General features: G+C 40.5%; 2 protein-coding genes across 4 annotated transcripts in view; one reads left to right on the plus strand and one right to left on the minus strand.

The window, feature by feature from the left end:
• Nucleotides 1–6,682, plus strand: part of CFAP69 (cilia and flagella associated protein 69) — a 28,210-nt gene extending 21,528 nt beyond the window's left edge. For 2 of the 3 annotated variants that reach the window (XM_074573432.1, XM_074573434.1), the window contains 4 exons: nucleotides 916–1,110; nucleotides 2,021–2,107; nucleotides 4,110–4,214; nucleotides 6,317–6,681. In XM_074573432.1, the coding sequence (XP_074429533.1) occupies nucleotides 916–1,110; nucleotides 2,021–2,107; nucleotides 4,110–4,214; nucleotides 6,317–6,490 (561 nt within the window). In that variant the 3' untranslated portion in view covers nucleotides 6,491–6,681. Of the gene's footprint in view, nucleotides 1–915; nucleotides 1,111–2,020; nucleotides 2,108–4,109; nucleotides 4,215–6,316 lie in introns of all 3 variants that reach the window. The other variant, XM_074573433.1, reaches the window with a different exon arrangement.
• A 3,902-nt stretch (nucleotides 6,683–10,584) lies between these two features.
• FAM237B (family with sequence similarity 237 member B) lies at nucleotides 10,585–11,692 on the minus strand. The gene is made up of 2 exons (XM_074573435.1): nucleotides 11,311–11,692; nucleotides 10,585–10,610 (listed from the first exon to the last, which is right to left on the minus strand). Exons 1-2 carry the CDS (start codon nucleotides 11,690–11,692, stop codon nucleotides 10,585–10,587), a joined length of 408 nt encoding a protein of 135 aa, XP_074429536.1.
• Nucleotides 11,693–15,876: the final 4,184 nt, after the last annotated feature.

Here is a 15,876-nt window from a genome sequence, read left to right on the forward strand (position 1 = left end):
CAGTATTTACCATCAAAATAAACAGTCCCACTTCCATGATTCCAGCATTCCCCAGACTCTTCCTTTGTACTGCTACAAATGTTTGTGACTGCATAGAAAATAAGACTAGAAACCAACGCTGGTTAAAAATAACTCAGAAAAAAATAGTTTTCACTGTTTGCCAGCTCAAGAAACAGGAATGCACCAAGATAGGAGTAAGAAACTGGGGGCGGTCTAAAGAGTAGGACTACCTCTTTGAGCAGTAAGGTCAGTTGAGGGTGAGGGGACGCAATTTGCTATTAAAAATGACATTAAACACGCTTCTGATAAAGGGTTTTTCTGTGCTTTCCCATCTTCGTACCCACATGCAGTATCCATCCATGCTGTCAAAAGTTAAGTGTGATGTGCCTGTAGGAAACAAGAACAGGATAACAAGCTTTGTGGGAGCCATCCTACTCAAAAGATACTTCGGTTTATGGCAATTTTCTGCTTAGGAACAAAGTCTGTGAGAGCTTGAAGTGTTCAGGAACTAGCAAGACTGGATCTTTAGTTGATAATTCCAGCTTCTGTTTATGTCTTGTGTTGCAGTTTGCCCTGATAATGTGCACAATTTGAGATTTTACAGAAGAAGCCAGTAGGACACAACACTTCGCTCTTGTGATTTGGTATCTTGTAGCTATCTGTATTTCTTCTGAGTTTCTATAATCATCAGCATTCCTGTTACTGCTCTGTGGAGCCAAGCTTGGGCTTAGAAAGGCTTAGGGAGGATTACCATGAATGAATTTGGCACAGCATTACTGAAGTCTAACCTTGCATTAAAATTCTGGGAAGTGAAACAACAATAAAAAGAGAGATTGTTGCTCTATTATATTTTGAAAAATTGGAACTGAAAAAAGAGATAAATATCAAATAGTGTGGTGTGTGTTTCACATACAGGTTGGAGAAGTTTGGAATGAACTGTGTGCAGAACTAAAGGAAGAATTCAGGCCTGTTGGGTTGGATGAAGAAGCCTTGAAAGTTATTTCAGAGGTATCAGAAGATACTGGAAGAATGGTTGCTGCTCTGCAGACTGAAGTGCTTGAAAGTCAACACCACCAAGAAATCCAAGAGGAGCAAAAAGCATATAAAAAGGTAAGGCAAGGAGTATTTAAATACTTATTATATAATGTTGAGAATTCTGTATGTGTAGCCTGCTTGAAGATATTTTAATCTGTCTCAGCAGTAAAATTTTAACATTAAATTAAATTAGGTTAACCTCGGTTCTCCCGATTTGTATAATTTTGCCAATATTTAGAAAGCAACGTGAAAAAATGAAGCAGTATCATCAGTGATGCATCAGCAATGGTGTAATGAGAAATGATCATTATCTTACTAAAAGAGTTGCACCTGTGTTCATCTGTAGCAGATAACAATTTAAAGTACCTATTAAAACTACATCTTCATCTTAAAATGAAATATAAGCCTCCGTTATAAGCTCCCTTGGCTGAATATTCACAAAACTTCATTACTTCATAAACTAGTGCTTTGTGCTTCCCAGCATGCTGAGAGTGAGCAGGTATGGACATTTTCCAGCTTTGGTTATAAGGCAAACATTTGGCATTTTTGCTTATCTATTGTCTCATCCTCTCCTGTTTCTGAGAAGATCTATTGGTCCAGTTGTCTAAAATCTCATGCTAGTGTTTTTGAGTGACTGTCATGCATTATGACGCCTGCACTTTTGTCACTAGAACTGGTTCCATCTCTGTTATTCAGCATTTGAGAGTGAGAATATACAGAAAGTATTCCTGAAAGAGTTGGGGGAAAATTGGTTTGCAACAGAGAAGGTAACCCTTTTTTTCTGTAAAGGCAGCGCACAAGTGAAGTCTTTAAGGGACAAGTACATTACTACAACATTATCATGCAACCTCAATTGAGGGCGAAAAGCGAAGGTAACTGAAGGGGCATAGGTGAACATACTATCCAAACAGCAAAAGCAAAGAGTTCAGAAAAGCTCAGGAGAATAGGACCATGTGGCATCTTGTAAATCTCATTTATATTACAGATCCAAGCTATCCATAAGCAGAAAGAAATGGTAAATAAATCTTGGGAAAATTTCTTGACTCGGACATCAAACTATGAGGCACTAAAGGTAAGAAATCTGAGTCACACAGCAAAATTTACACTCACAGTGTAGTTATAATAATTGGGAAATTCCGAACACATTTCGTAATGAATTACGAGGATATCCAAAGTAGAAGTTATAGGAAATTTTATATTCACGCAGACATAGAAAAATGAACCATAAGATGTATTGGCAAAGCTACGCAAGCTTTGATTCTTCTGCTCTTCTATGACTTTATGATTCTATGATTTGCTCTTCTGATTACAGTCACAAATTGGGGATCAAGATTGTTTATGCACTTGCAATTGGAGGGAGGGTGTGTGTCTGTATGTGTGTGTATGTCTGTACTACCACTTGTTCTCGTGGGAGACTTCGATTTACCAGATGCCTGCTGGAAATACAATACGGCAGAGGGGAAACAGTCTAGGAGGTTCCTGGAGGATATGGAGCCGTTCCTGACACAGCTGTGGAGTGAGCAAACTAGGGAAGGCGCCCCACTAGACCTGTTGTTTGCAAACAGAGAAGGACTCATGGGTGATGTGAAGGTTGGAGGCCGTCTTGGGCATAGTGATCATGAAATGATAGAGTTTTCAATTCTTGGAGAAGTAAGGAGGGCAGTTAGTAGAACTGCCACCTTGGACTTCGGAGGGCAGACTATGACCTGTTTAGGGGGGACTGCTTGACAGAGTCTCTTGGGAGGCAGTCTTGCAGGGCAAAGGAGTCCAGGAAGGCTGAACATTCTTCAAGAAGGAAATCTTTAAATTTCCTCAGTGACTGAAGTTTAACTAGCAGTCAGTTTTGAGTGATATTCCTGAGTTAATTATAGGGTTGGTACTGTTTAACATTTTCATTAATGACTTGGATATTGGATCAGCATGCAGCCTCATCACATTCATGCATGACGCTGAGCTGGAGGAAACAATCCATATGTTGGGAGGTAGGGTCACTATTCAGAAGGACCTTGACAAGCTGAAGGGATGGTCTGACCGAAAGTTCATGCAGTTCAGAAAAAGAAAATGTGAAGTCATGCATCTGGGATGTATTAAGGTTGTGTCGTGGTTTAACGCCAGCCAACAATTAAGCACCATGCAGCTGCTTGCTCACTCCCCCCTGTTGGGATGGGGGAGAGAATCGGAAGAGTAGAAGAGAGAAGACTCGTGAGTTGAGATGAAAACAGTTTAATAAGTGAAGCAAAGGTCATGCACGTGAGCAAAGCAAAACAAGGAATTTGTTCACTGCTTCCCATTGGCAGGCAGGTGTTCAGCCATCTCCAGGAAAGCAAGGCTCCATCAACATGTAATGGTTAATTGATAAGACAAAACACCATCGCTCTGAATGTGTCCCCCTTCCTTCTTCTTTCCGCAGCTTTATATGCAGACCATGACATCATATGGTATAGAATATCCCTTTCATCAGTTGGGGTCAGCTGTCCCGGCTGTGTCCCCTCCCAACTTCTTGTGCACCCCCAGCCTACTCACTGGTGGGGTGGTGAGAAGCAGAAAAGTCTGTGTAAGCACTGCTCAGCAGTTAACTAAAACTTCTCTGCACTGTCAACACCGTTTTCAGCACAAATACAAAACATAGGCCCATACTAGCTACTAGAAAGAAAGTTAACTCTATCCCAGCCAAAACCAGCACAGGTTGTTATGCATCAGTACAGCCTGGGGACTGACTGGCTGTGTAGATGTGTACTGTGTATGGAGTGACAAGCGGAACATGAGGCAACAGTGTGCTCTTGTGGTGATGAAGGCTAACAGCATATATGGCTACATTAGAAAGAATATATCCCGCAGGTCATAGCGAGTGGTTATTCCCTTCTCGCCCCTGTGAAGCCACGTTCATTTATGCTGTTTTCAGGTCCCCAGTACAAGAGAGAGTCACAAACCAGAGGGAGGGTACTTAAAATTAAAGGGCAATAGAATTATCACATTAATTTTGTCATTTTGTTTGTATATTTTCTAACAAGTGCAAATGATACAATTCATTCTGAGTAAAATAATTTTGCCTTTTTTCTAACTATCTTCTTTAGAAAGCAAAAAGGCTTCAGGAAAAATCAATAGAGGCTTCCAGATGTAAATCGAAGACTCAAAACGGAGCAGTCCATTCTACTGATATTAAAGGCCTTGGTACAACAGTAAGTAAATAAATAATTACAACAGTAAGTAATGACGCTGTTATATTTTCATTAATATATAAGTGGTTTGGGGGTTATTCTGACTGTATACGCGCTGCTGCCACCGCCTCTTCCTTTAATGATGTTTATGTTGACAAGCTCCAAGTATGTAAGAAAGAACCTGTATCTCATGCAAAGCACCACTTCCCCTTCTGACATATACTCAGACAACTTCATAGTTGGTCAGAATGAGATTCGGATCTGCAAATTACTCATAAAACATGTGGGCAAGATGGCCCCTATGCTACTTGACATGTACCTCTTGTGGGACAGCCTTTCATTAAAACCTTGCTGAGGTCAAGACCTCCTTCATTTATTGTTGGTTAAATCTGTGTGATCCCTAATACATTGAAAGAGGTGTCCTTTGTCAGTAAACGTGTTCCTGGCTGTCTGCAGATAAGTAAGTCATTGCATCTGCAGAAAAGATTTATTTTTTTTAATTTCTATCAGTTCATTGAAGTGTGAGAAAATAAAAGCCATTGTTAAGATCTTATTCAGGTGTAACAGCATATTTAGATGTTGAGTTTTGACAAGTTGGTGTAAGACACAGGAGGTTCTCCATTACAGTCAGTAACTGTTTTTGAGCTAACTGGGTGATTTCTGTGGGTGCTATGGAGGATTTCAGGGGGAGGGATAGCTTCTTGGTTGCTTGTAAGTTACTCTTCCATGTAAGGAGAAACAAGGAATTAAAAACATGACGTGCTGTTTTCAAACTTGCACAAAGGCAAGAGGTTGTATTATGGGCTCTCTGTCATGAATAAGTAATGACAACTAAGGTGGCTATATCCTGAAAAAGAAAAGAAGCGGTTCATGTTAGATGTGATGAAGAAAGGAGAAGCTTAATAGGAAGCAAAGGGATGGTCTCAGAGTGCTGGACTAGGATTTTTATAAAATTATCTTTGCCCTAAACTTCTGAAGGATATAGAGGGACACATCTGTGAATGCAAGACAAAGTGGGCTGGAAAAATTATTTAGTTACGTGCATATATCAGTGAGACTGTTAATCAGCAATATTTTGTAGAAAGTATCTGAAAAAATTAAATATAAGCATGAGCATTCTGGAAATTGTTAGTAGAGAGAAATACATTGTTAGGTTTTATTGTGAAGACTTGGACCTCAAGCCAAGATTACTCATTTCTTTGGAGGGAGAGAATTTAACAAGAAAATATCTTCGTGGCTCTATAATCAACATTTCAACAACTGTAGACAAAACCAAGGAAAAGCTTAGTCCATTTTGCAGAATAAGTGTATTTAGAAAACGAACACACATCGGCAACATCAGATACAATTCCTTGGGTACACTGCTTGTAAGAATTACAAATGACAGATATGGCTGGCAATTTTTTTCATGGAACAATCTTCTTCCCTCCTCTCTGCCAAAGGCTCTTAGTAGTGAGAGATGAACATTAAACTAAGATGGTTGCTGCAAACCAGTCAAGGTCAAGTAATCAAACATGTGAGCCACATGCACTCAAACAGTTGCATTATTTGTTTTAGTAGGTCATGGTTAGAAGATAGAGGTGTCATTCAGGGATTTTTCTTCAAAGACCTGAACATATTCAGTATAAAGAGTAGTAATGAGACTGGAAAGTGTATGTGTCACTCAGTCTTGAAGATTTTCTGGAGCAGTAGTTAGAGGCAATTGCATTCTGAGAGAAACAGGGTCTGTCCCCTTTTCTTTCTTTGAAGTATCACTGTATACTGAAATTCTGAGGACAAAAACTGTGGCTGATATTATATACAAATCCAAATAACATTGCACTGCAAACTTCTATTGTAATAAAGGCTTCATTTTCTTTTCCTCTAGTCATAAAATCAGACACAAAGGCAGAAAAGCAGAGTACATAAAGGTACCTGCTGAAAAACCACTCTGTCTTTTCCTTTGTACTGATGGGAACAATTTGTGAATTTAGTATAAAGGATGGTCTGAGTGGACCTTGGAAACCTCTGCATGCATCTCCACCAGCTGAATAATATTTTTGAAAGACAGTTCATGATTTAACTCTCATCTCATTTTAAATGCTAACAAGAATGTCAAGCAATGCATTTATTTTGTTTTTCAGATTGGATCTGGTCGCTTAGTAACTGTTGAAAGTACACCTCAATTAATTGGAGGGCCACTGGCTGTTACAGACCTTGCTCATAGAAAGCCCTCTGTTTATGAAGGAGCCTTGAAAAACATCAAAAGAGTTAAAACGTTAGACTCGGTCAACAAAGATTCGGTACCTGTAGAATAGATAGTGTTCTGAACAGTGCTTTTAATATTTTAGTGAAGGGTATGTATATTTTAGATACAAGATAACATCTGTTTGTAATGCTTTGATGAATTGCATAGAACATCTTGAGAGTAAAATTCTATTTTGTCTTAACTAATATAAACATGAGGGTGATTTATTAATAAAGTACCCCGTACAGTATGGTACAAAGGTATGTGGAGTCCAATAATTTTGTGTGCTGGTGTCAGGTTACCCTGATCCACTATCAGTAGGTCCACTACTTAGATTTCCATCCCTTGTTAACACATTCCACACATTGCAGTTTAAGTATCTCTTTCTTTGAGCAGAGCAATGAACCTTCACATAAACACATTCAGTTCTTTGTTTTCCTGGATACCGTACCCATATGGATTTTGTCCAAGTCCATTTTGTTTCTTGAATTGCTGCCTTTAGCATCAGGACTTCTGACTTCTCTCAGTTTTCATCTAAAGACTCACTAAGAAGCTTGTCTGTGCCAACAGTTTCTCCAAGCCTGTTGGAGAGACACGCTGAAATGTCCTGCTCCTCACGGGTTTCTCACAGGTCTTTAACTGATCTTACTATTCTAATTATTTCTTGGGTTATTGCCCATATTGTTTCCAGTAAGAACTCGTCCTCTTCCACCCTAGCACCTCTAGAATACCTACACAAACTTGTGAGACTCAAACCGTTTTGTAGATGACTCAGTGTCAAAGCTATTGCCTCCTTTCCTAACTTGTGCAAAGCCAGAATCTTCTATATTACAATACAGCAAGATTCCTGGAGGCTTTTACTTCATTTTAAAACCAGTTGCTCTCCAGTGCTATGGCATAAATTGCCGTGACGTTGCCAGGGGTTCTGTGACATACAGGCTCTGGCACACAGTCTGTCATTTTTACCCATAAGCAGCATTTTGAGAAAAGTACAAGCTTTCACTTTGTTAAATGCCAACTTGAAAATTGGAAATAAATTTGAGCTAAACAGGTAGAACTTAGTTTCCAACTCCCTTCCTGAAAGAGAGATGGGCTGGGGTGGGGGTGTCTGTAAGCGTCTCTTAAAAATCTGTTTGTCCCTGTAACAGGACATAGCAGAGCTGGCATTAAAAATGAAGGCAGATACTTTTGTTTAAAAAATGTCTACTTGAATTCTATAAAAAGGAGAACCCAAAGAAAATAATGAAATAAAACAAAATAACCATATGAAATTATACTTACTTTAGGGATATCTCCACATGTTTAGTTTCCAGAAACATTTTCTTATGGGCAGGTCTGTTAAACATTACATTGTAGAGTTACGACAGTCATCTAGTACTTAAAGCTAGAGAAATTAAATCGACCTGTGCTAATTTAATTTTTAAACTGGCCCTTTGCTAACTGGTAAATTCTAGGTACAATTTCATTTCATTATGACATTTTTTTCCGAAAATTATCTGCATGCAGTTTAAGTAAGTTTTCTTAAACAAGCCTGTGTGCATATTTTTTTGCTTGCCAGCAAGAAAGGTAAGCTAAGGTATATAGGGATTATCTAACTAAAGTCCTCTGTGTCAAGTGAAGTCTTGCTCAGTTGTTTATGTTCCTCAGACAACTCTTCAGCAGCTACGCCGCTGTATTACTGCTTTGGAGAATGTGAAAATATATCTACACACTGGGGTCACAAAAAGTATGCTCCATTGTCTATTCACAATTACATCCAAACACTAAATATTTGACTAGGAAAACAAAGACTGTGACATTTAGATTTTTTTTTTATGTGCTTGCATATACATGATGTGTGGGTGACTCATTACTACTGGCAGCAAGGCACTGGCCCATTTTTTCCAAAAAAACCCATACAGGACTCACATAAGTCCTTCCAATTTCTGAGCAAAAGCTACAGCAGGGCAGTGTATCCAAGGTATGGATAGAAAAGATCTTTCAACTGGAAATCACTTTATGCTTATGTAAAAACTTTAAATCAGGCTCAAAGTGAACCCCACAGCATTCCTCCCCACACTGCATTGTGCTTCTGCTACAGACCCCCTGACATTGCAGGCAAGTAGCTGCACATGCTCTTGTTAATTGTAATAAAGGCTGGAGAAGGAAAGGGACTGAATTTCGCAAAATGCTTACATTTATACTTCATAAATGAATACTAATACAAGGTTTCAGAGCAGCGTAGACAGCATTCGAGAGTGAGTGCCGAGTACTGGTGGAGGAAAAGATCATCCCCTTCACTGTTAATCCCTCTTGTAGAGACCCGAGGAGTAGCCAGCTGGCTTCCCATGGCTTTGTCACAGATAAACAGGTATGTCCACCTGGGATTTGTTTTGCTGCTGCTGCCGTGTTCCTGTTGTTCACAATCACCTGCCCCTTTGGCAGACACCGCAGGGTCACCGTAGCAATAGATTGTTCAAACATTCTGGAGCCAATTAGTGGTAGATGTCAAGCACCTTTGTCTCCTATAGAATTAAAACAGACTTACAGTCTGAGGAAAGATGGAGCTTTTAAAACTACATAGGATACCTTGCTCTGGTATTCAATTAAAAGATCACTAATATAGGGAACCTTTAAAATGCTATAATAGTTTTTTGCTTCTGTAGGTGATGAATATAATTATTTGTAGGTGTGAACAAGGGGAATTTATTTATCTATCATCTGGTTTATGATAGTTAGGACATTTTCTTTATTGCAAATGCAATACAATACACAGCTTTATAAACTGAATATTGCTGGAACAGCTGCTCATCGCGATGTATCAGTTCCTGAAACTGCTGGGTTTGGGTGTGTCATGACTCCCTCTATTTGCTCAAAAGAAAAGGTGTATTTAAAATATTTTTTGTTTCAGGAACCTACAGTAATATTCATGGGGAGGAGAAATTTCTCACTACTTCTGTACCCTCTCCAGAATACTGTAGGAGAAATATTTTACAAGATTCAGTTCAATATTGTATTTGCCTAAATGAACATTTACAAATCTATGAGAATTGTTGGATATTTTATGAACTATATGTGAGCTAGGCATTATTTGGGATGGATTTCTTGTTATTTATGAAGGTTTCTATGCTGCTACTGTCTGTTTCCTACAATAATTAAACCCAGTTGGGATCCCATAAAAGGCTAGAACACAGCAGGGACTGAACAAGCTGCATAGCCCAAGGAGTAAAGCAGAGCACAGTCAGCGTCTCTGAGTGTTCCCATTTGTTCTCAGGCTTTCTGTGCTCAGGAGAAATGAATTTATGAGACGGTTAATTTCCCTGAATTAGCTTACCCATGCTGGATGGTTTCTTGTAATGGGAGCAGTAGCCAAGCCAGTCTCTCACTCTTTCAAACCGCTTGATGCACGGCGTCTCTTCTCAACTGTGATGCTGCCTGCTATGACAGGGATGAACTGTATCACCTTATTTACCTGTATGAATGTGTAAACAAAGAGCAGTCTTGTGTAAAGTACTGTTCTTAATGTAACGTAGTAGTGGTTTTGCAAATAACATCTCAATAGACAAGGAAATGACTACTATTCAGACCTTCCTGCATAGAAAAATAGTTTAATTAATCCATAGCCTAGACTAAGCAGTGATAAAATACAAAGTTTAGACTGCACAGGACATTACAATGGGTGTAATCCCTCCCTTTAGCTTGATGTTACACTTTTTTGCAATTCTTAAAGTAAAGTTGATTGTATGTGCAGGACACTGTATAAAATATGTTTGTTGACATTTTCTCCATTGCCTAACGTATAAAAATATATTAGGTTTCCCTCAAAATTAACTTTTAGAAAAGAGAATTATTGGAAAAGATGAGCGTCTACAAAAATATGACACTGGTTCAGACTTACAAGCTTACCTGAGAGAACAAAGGTGTTGGCTTAAAACACAAAGGCATTCACACATGCAGTGGGAAAAAGGCAACATTGGTAGATTGCAAGACAGGAAAGCAAAAGTGACAATGTGGGAGCTCAGGTACGTATCAGTTTAGCAGTGATTAAGTACTTTATACAGAGAAGAAAATAGGTTGAACCATGCCAATGGATTTGTCTAAGCATCTACAGTATATGCTGTGCTTTTGTGCTCCTTCATTTTGATGTTGTCTTGCTGAGGTATCTTCATTTTCTCCCCTTTTGGCCTAAAATGGGTTGGTGAAAGCAGACCCTGCAAGATTATGAAAGAAAGGTAGTTATTTTCCAAGCAATATGGTTAGGAATGCTAGGATTAAATTATCTCCATGTTCAGTCTGGAAACTTAGAACTTCTGACTGGGTACGTCAGAAAAAAGTCTATTGCCGAGGAGGAAGGAAACACACAGATCTAGGATGGGTTAATAAGATATAAAGCCAATCACCTAAATGATCTCAGTTCAGACTCATCCCAGACCACAACAACCAGAATTTGTCACTGTTTGATGATTCAGTGACCATGAGATTGCATTATGTGTCAATAGTTTTAATGGGAAGAACAGGGTTCAAGTGGTCAGGGGTTTGAGCTCCCCTTCTCACAGAGGGTTGATTCCCCAAAGCTGAGACTGAAGTCCAAGTACCAGGAAACGTTTAGTGTTGTAATGTCATATATATGCACACGGTGATAAACGGAGAATGCAGCATCCATTTCCACACACTCCCACATGCACACCCGACATTTTTTACACTTTGTTAAATATAGAAATGTAGTACTCTACTTTTGGCTCATGTATTGTGAAAGTAGCTACCATCAAACGATACAAATACTTTGGACAAGTAGAGACAGAAAACTGGAAATGAGTATATTGAGTTGTCTACACAATCAAGGCTGAGGATGGAACAGTGGTTTGGTTTAATGTTAGTACATAACAGAGTAACACCATATCCTATAGTTACCTTCTAAAGTTCTATGTGAGTATGTGGAAGAATATTTGGGAGACATTAATTGTCTTCTGCCCATTCCATGGGATCTTGAGAGCACACAGTCTACGTACATATCCCAGAAGTTCTGGGCTAAATCATTGAAGAGTTCGTTGTGTTTGGGCTTAGGGGATTCCTTCAGGAACATCATGAAGTCCCAGAGATCAATGACTGTATCTGCTACCTTGAGTTTCTTCATTTCCACCAGCCCATGGGACGACACCTCCCAGCACTGATGGTCAATTTGACCCAGGCTTGCGGGAGTTTCTTTTTGATAGTCTAGATTGGCATAAGCCAAATTCAGTATCAATACACAGCCCAGCTGAAGATACCACCTTCGTTTCCATACAAATTCCATACTCCAAGAAGATACCTGAAAGAAAGTGTATGAAATCGGTGATTCTGACGTTATGTAGTTCATTCTCGCAGAACTTTCAAGGACACCTCGAGAGAGGATTTATACAGATTACAGAAAATATTTCTTTTCAAACCGTGGCATAACTACCAGTCAATGAACCCTAACGCTGGAGCTAGGTGTGCACCTAGAAATTGTTAATGCCCTTTCGAACATGAAAACCTGAAGAAGAAAGTTCGATGTGATCGAAGCCTAGTCAGAACTGTTCCTTGAGCTCAAGACTTCTTCCCTGAAACTCCTCTGTTTAGATCATCAGTAAAATCAGATTAATGGCAGATGCTGAAAGAATCCTAGTGGTATTCTATTTCAAATGATTGCAAACAAGTAACAGAGTTAGAAATGGCCAGTCTTTCATGGAGCAGTCCAGCTCAGGAAGGTGGGAATGAAGGAACATTAAACCAGACCGTTACGCTGTACTGGGTGAGCACAGGCAGGTTATGAACTCATTCGGTAGCTCTTGCAAAACCAGAAAAAGGCATATTCCTTTCTGGCTTATGTTAGAAAATTAAGCAAACTTTTGGCACAATTATTTCTAGCATATATGCAAAACAGAAACTATCTGGAGAACTGGAGATGGAGAGAGTAATAATACAGGAGGCATAATAAGAACTTCAAATGCTACAGAATTAGTAGTCATTATGATACATGGATTCCTTCTGTGAAAGCTGCAATTTTCCTATGATGCATATTACATATGCTCAAAGCAGGTTTAGACAGAACATCACTGTAACACCTGATAAATATTTTCCTATAAAGTGCAGTGGAAGAGGAGAGTAAACACAAAAGGAAACCCAAACCCAAAAAAGTGAACATGGAAAGAAGCCTGAGAAAAAGATGGCAGTCAAGACTCTCAAATAGTGCCCCTTATTCTGGTGTCCTAAATTAGTTCTACACCAAATAGTTGGCACCAGGCTCATTCCCACCGTTTCCAGTCCCCATGCCGGCTCAGAAGGTAAAATACAAATACAAAATGATGCGAGGCTTTGTGCAGATTCAAGGCAAAGTTTTGGGCAACCAGGCAAATTTTACTGGGAACTTGGCCAGAATTGCAAGTGTGCTCGCCCCCTCGGAATATCTTTGGACACTGGCAACATGAAAAGTTAGCCTACGATGTCTTCAAAGTGTTAACACACTCATGTCCTCTCTGCAACTCCTAGTGATGCAATTAAAGAGAGGATGATCTACAGATAATACAACATACACGTGAACTGCCTGTAAGAAGACAGAGTTGTAGTGCTACCATGGAGTTCACAGTCATACCAAGCTGGGTCAGGAAACAGGAGCTGTCGCCTTAGGGTTCTGGGACGATTTTTAGTCTGAATGTGCCATTACACTGCTGCAGCCATCTGAGGTCCCGAAACTCAGGTATTCCTTTACCTCACTTTCAGGACTCAAGGGAATAAGACAGACCCCAGCCTATCTCCTTCAGAAAACTACACTTGCCAGCTGCATTTCAGCAGGCAGCAGGATTATCTGCCTCAGCATCCTGAGAGTTTATGAGTATGTATTAAAGTTTCTCTTCCTTGGGTTGTTAGAAAACTGGCTCCAGCAAACAAGCAGGGATGGAAATGCTTCTCTTCTCACTTCCACTTCGCTAGGCACCAGCATTTAGAGGGAGGACAGGCTAGCAATTTAGCTACAAAGTAGGAAAACAGCAGCCAGCAAGCCACCAACCTTTTGAGTTGTTCTGATTTAATGTTTTAATCCAGCTAAAAACTAAAATGCCAAGCATTTGACCACCTCAAACAGGAGCAGAGACCACAACAAGCCTCACAGAGACTTTGAACTACTAACTCCTACTATTCAGTACAAGACAGGTGAGTTTCACAAAGGCAATAAGTAAAGAGCCACAATAGAAGTTATACTTACAGTGTTTCTGTGATGCGATGGGAAACAGTAGCCTTGAATCAAGAGTAGTCAGACACTTGGAGAAAAAGAAATTCCTGAGAGGGCTGCAAGCGCCCGGCAGCTGCTGGATGCTCCAAGGATGCCGGGATTACACTGCACGGGGACGACTCTGCCACTGGCAAAGCAGCAGCAGCAGCAGCAACAGCAGCAGCATGAGCTCAGGTCAGCAGGAAAGGCGGGAGGGGGCTGTGGCTGTGGCTGTGGATGTGGCTGTGGCTGTGGCTGTGACTGTGGCTGTGGCAGCCCCACCTCCTTCTGCAGCGGGCAGGGAGCGCCAGCCCAGCCTGAGCTGGGGGGTCACCTGCAGAGACTGGGTATGGGGCGGGTGGGTGTTTGGTGAGGGAAGGGGAGAGGCAGAGGGCTGTCAGAGGGAGGAAAAGACAATGGATAGCAAATCTTCTTCCAAATCAGTAATGTGAACACTCTCCCCATTTTATAAGCCCAGGTTTCCATCCGCAATCCTGCCTGCCCACTAAAACACGCACCCATCAAAGACATTATCTCACACTAATGGAAAACAGACGTACAGCCCAGAATATATAGGCACCATGTGCATCCATTATTCCAGTTCCCTTTGTGTAGAAACCCCCTAACTTGAAATCAGTTTTACACTGTTTTTTAAAATCTCCCATGACTTGGTTGCCAGAGAGGATTTCAATGCCCTTTTATTTGTACTCGACAACATCGCCTCCAGAAGCTGGCGCCAGCGCTGGCCGCTGCACTGGTGTCCACGTCCCACATTGTCCAGCCAGCAGCAGCCCAGCTGCGCCAGTGGTTCAAGACTCTTCTGTCTTGTTTCTGGCCAGTTATTTTCTCTGCTAAGGAACTAGGCTCATGCACACGTTTAGAAGAGCTTCCTTTCCTTCAAGGCAGAGAAGATTGTGAAGAAGCTTACTTAGATTTCTCATTATTTCTTCCATGCTTGTTGTTGTGATACACCAGTTAAGATATCTTATCAGCCTAAGACCAAAAATAGAGACAGATTTTTTTTTCCAGTTGCTGTGGATGGCTTTTCCATGGGTCTATACGTTGTAGGTTAACCCAGACGGATCCAGTACACTGTATAAAATAACTTCTATCCTGATAGTAAAATAAGGTTAAAAATACAGTTCAAATTAAGGGTTGTCAGGGAGCCCAAAGCATTAAAATCTGTAAAAGGCCTTGACTTCCCATAATGGAAGATGCTTTATTAGTGCCAAGTGTGTTCCCAAGGGCAAATTCCTGTCCATAAATTAGCAATTCTGTTTCTCCCTCAGTCCTGGCATTCTTCCTTGGATAGCTCAGGCAACTCCACACTCAACAAGCTGGATTTCTGGAGCCTGTTCTAGGTATCTATTGTGCCTAATTCAGGACAGGTTGCCCAAAATCGAATTCTACAAGGATGAGGATTATTACAGCTATCTTGTCTGGTATAATTAAAGCTTAGATTTCTTTACACAGATTTTTGCTGACAACTGAACATGTATATTCAAATCACCTCTTAGATTACCAGGGAAAATGGACTGGGTCACCATCTGAGATGCAGACATTTTTTAGGGAACTCTTCATGCATTGCATACATGCTGTCTAAACTCTCCAAGGGGGCGGTTGCTGTCAAGGAAGATCATCAGTCTTTCTCCTTCAAAGGCACTAGAGTTTATTCAAAGTTTGTCAAAGTAAAACTGTCAGCAGCCAACATCATTAAACTCAAAGCATTTTACCAAATACACTGAAATTCTGTGATTCTTTCTAACCTGTTGCTGTTCAATGTCAGATTATAACTTTGAATGTAGCTGCCTCTATGTCACAAATTCCTACAGCCGGGGATATGCAACAAAATCAGTAATGGAAAATGGCAATGCTATCGACCACGCCTCAGAAATGCTCCAGGATTCCTGTGCCCGCTTCTGCAATAAAGGGCGGGATCATGAACCACTGAAGTCCCCCACTTCACCGGTGTCTCAGTGCAGCTCATCACTGTGCAGAAGAACCGTTCATAACCGAAGAACTACTGCAGAAGGGACGTCCCAGCCCTCTTCCCATTGCATATAACAGAGGGAAGTCTTTTTAATCCCTCCTCACCTGCTGAGGGCTGGAAATGGCTTGAGAGAAGGCTGGGAGTTTGTCTGGCCCAAGGCTACATGCTCTGTAGTGGGTTTCTTGAGTTCCTTCACTTCATCTTTTGGTCCAGAGATACGCTTACAAAGAATAACTTGCAAACCTGGGGGGGTTTACCAGTG

This window comes from Larus michahellis, chromosome 2, assembly GCF_964199755.1.
Source record: "Larus michahellis chromosome 2, bLarMic1.1, whole genome shotgun sequence".
Classification (NCBI taxonomy): Eukaryota; Metazoa; Chordata; class Aves; order Charadriiformes; family Laridae; genus Larus; species Larus michahellis.

Coding starts and splice junctions, on each gene's coding strand:
- FAM237B (XM_074573435.1), bottom strand. CDS start 11,692: ATGGAATTTGTATGGAAACGAAGGTGGTATCTTCAGCTGGGCTGTGTA. Junction 10,611..11,310: donor CTCACATAGAACTTTAGAAG/GTAACTATAGGA, acceptor ATAATCTTGCAG/GGTCTGCTTTCACCAACCCA.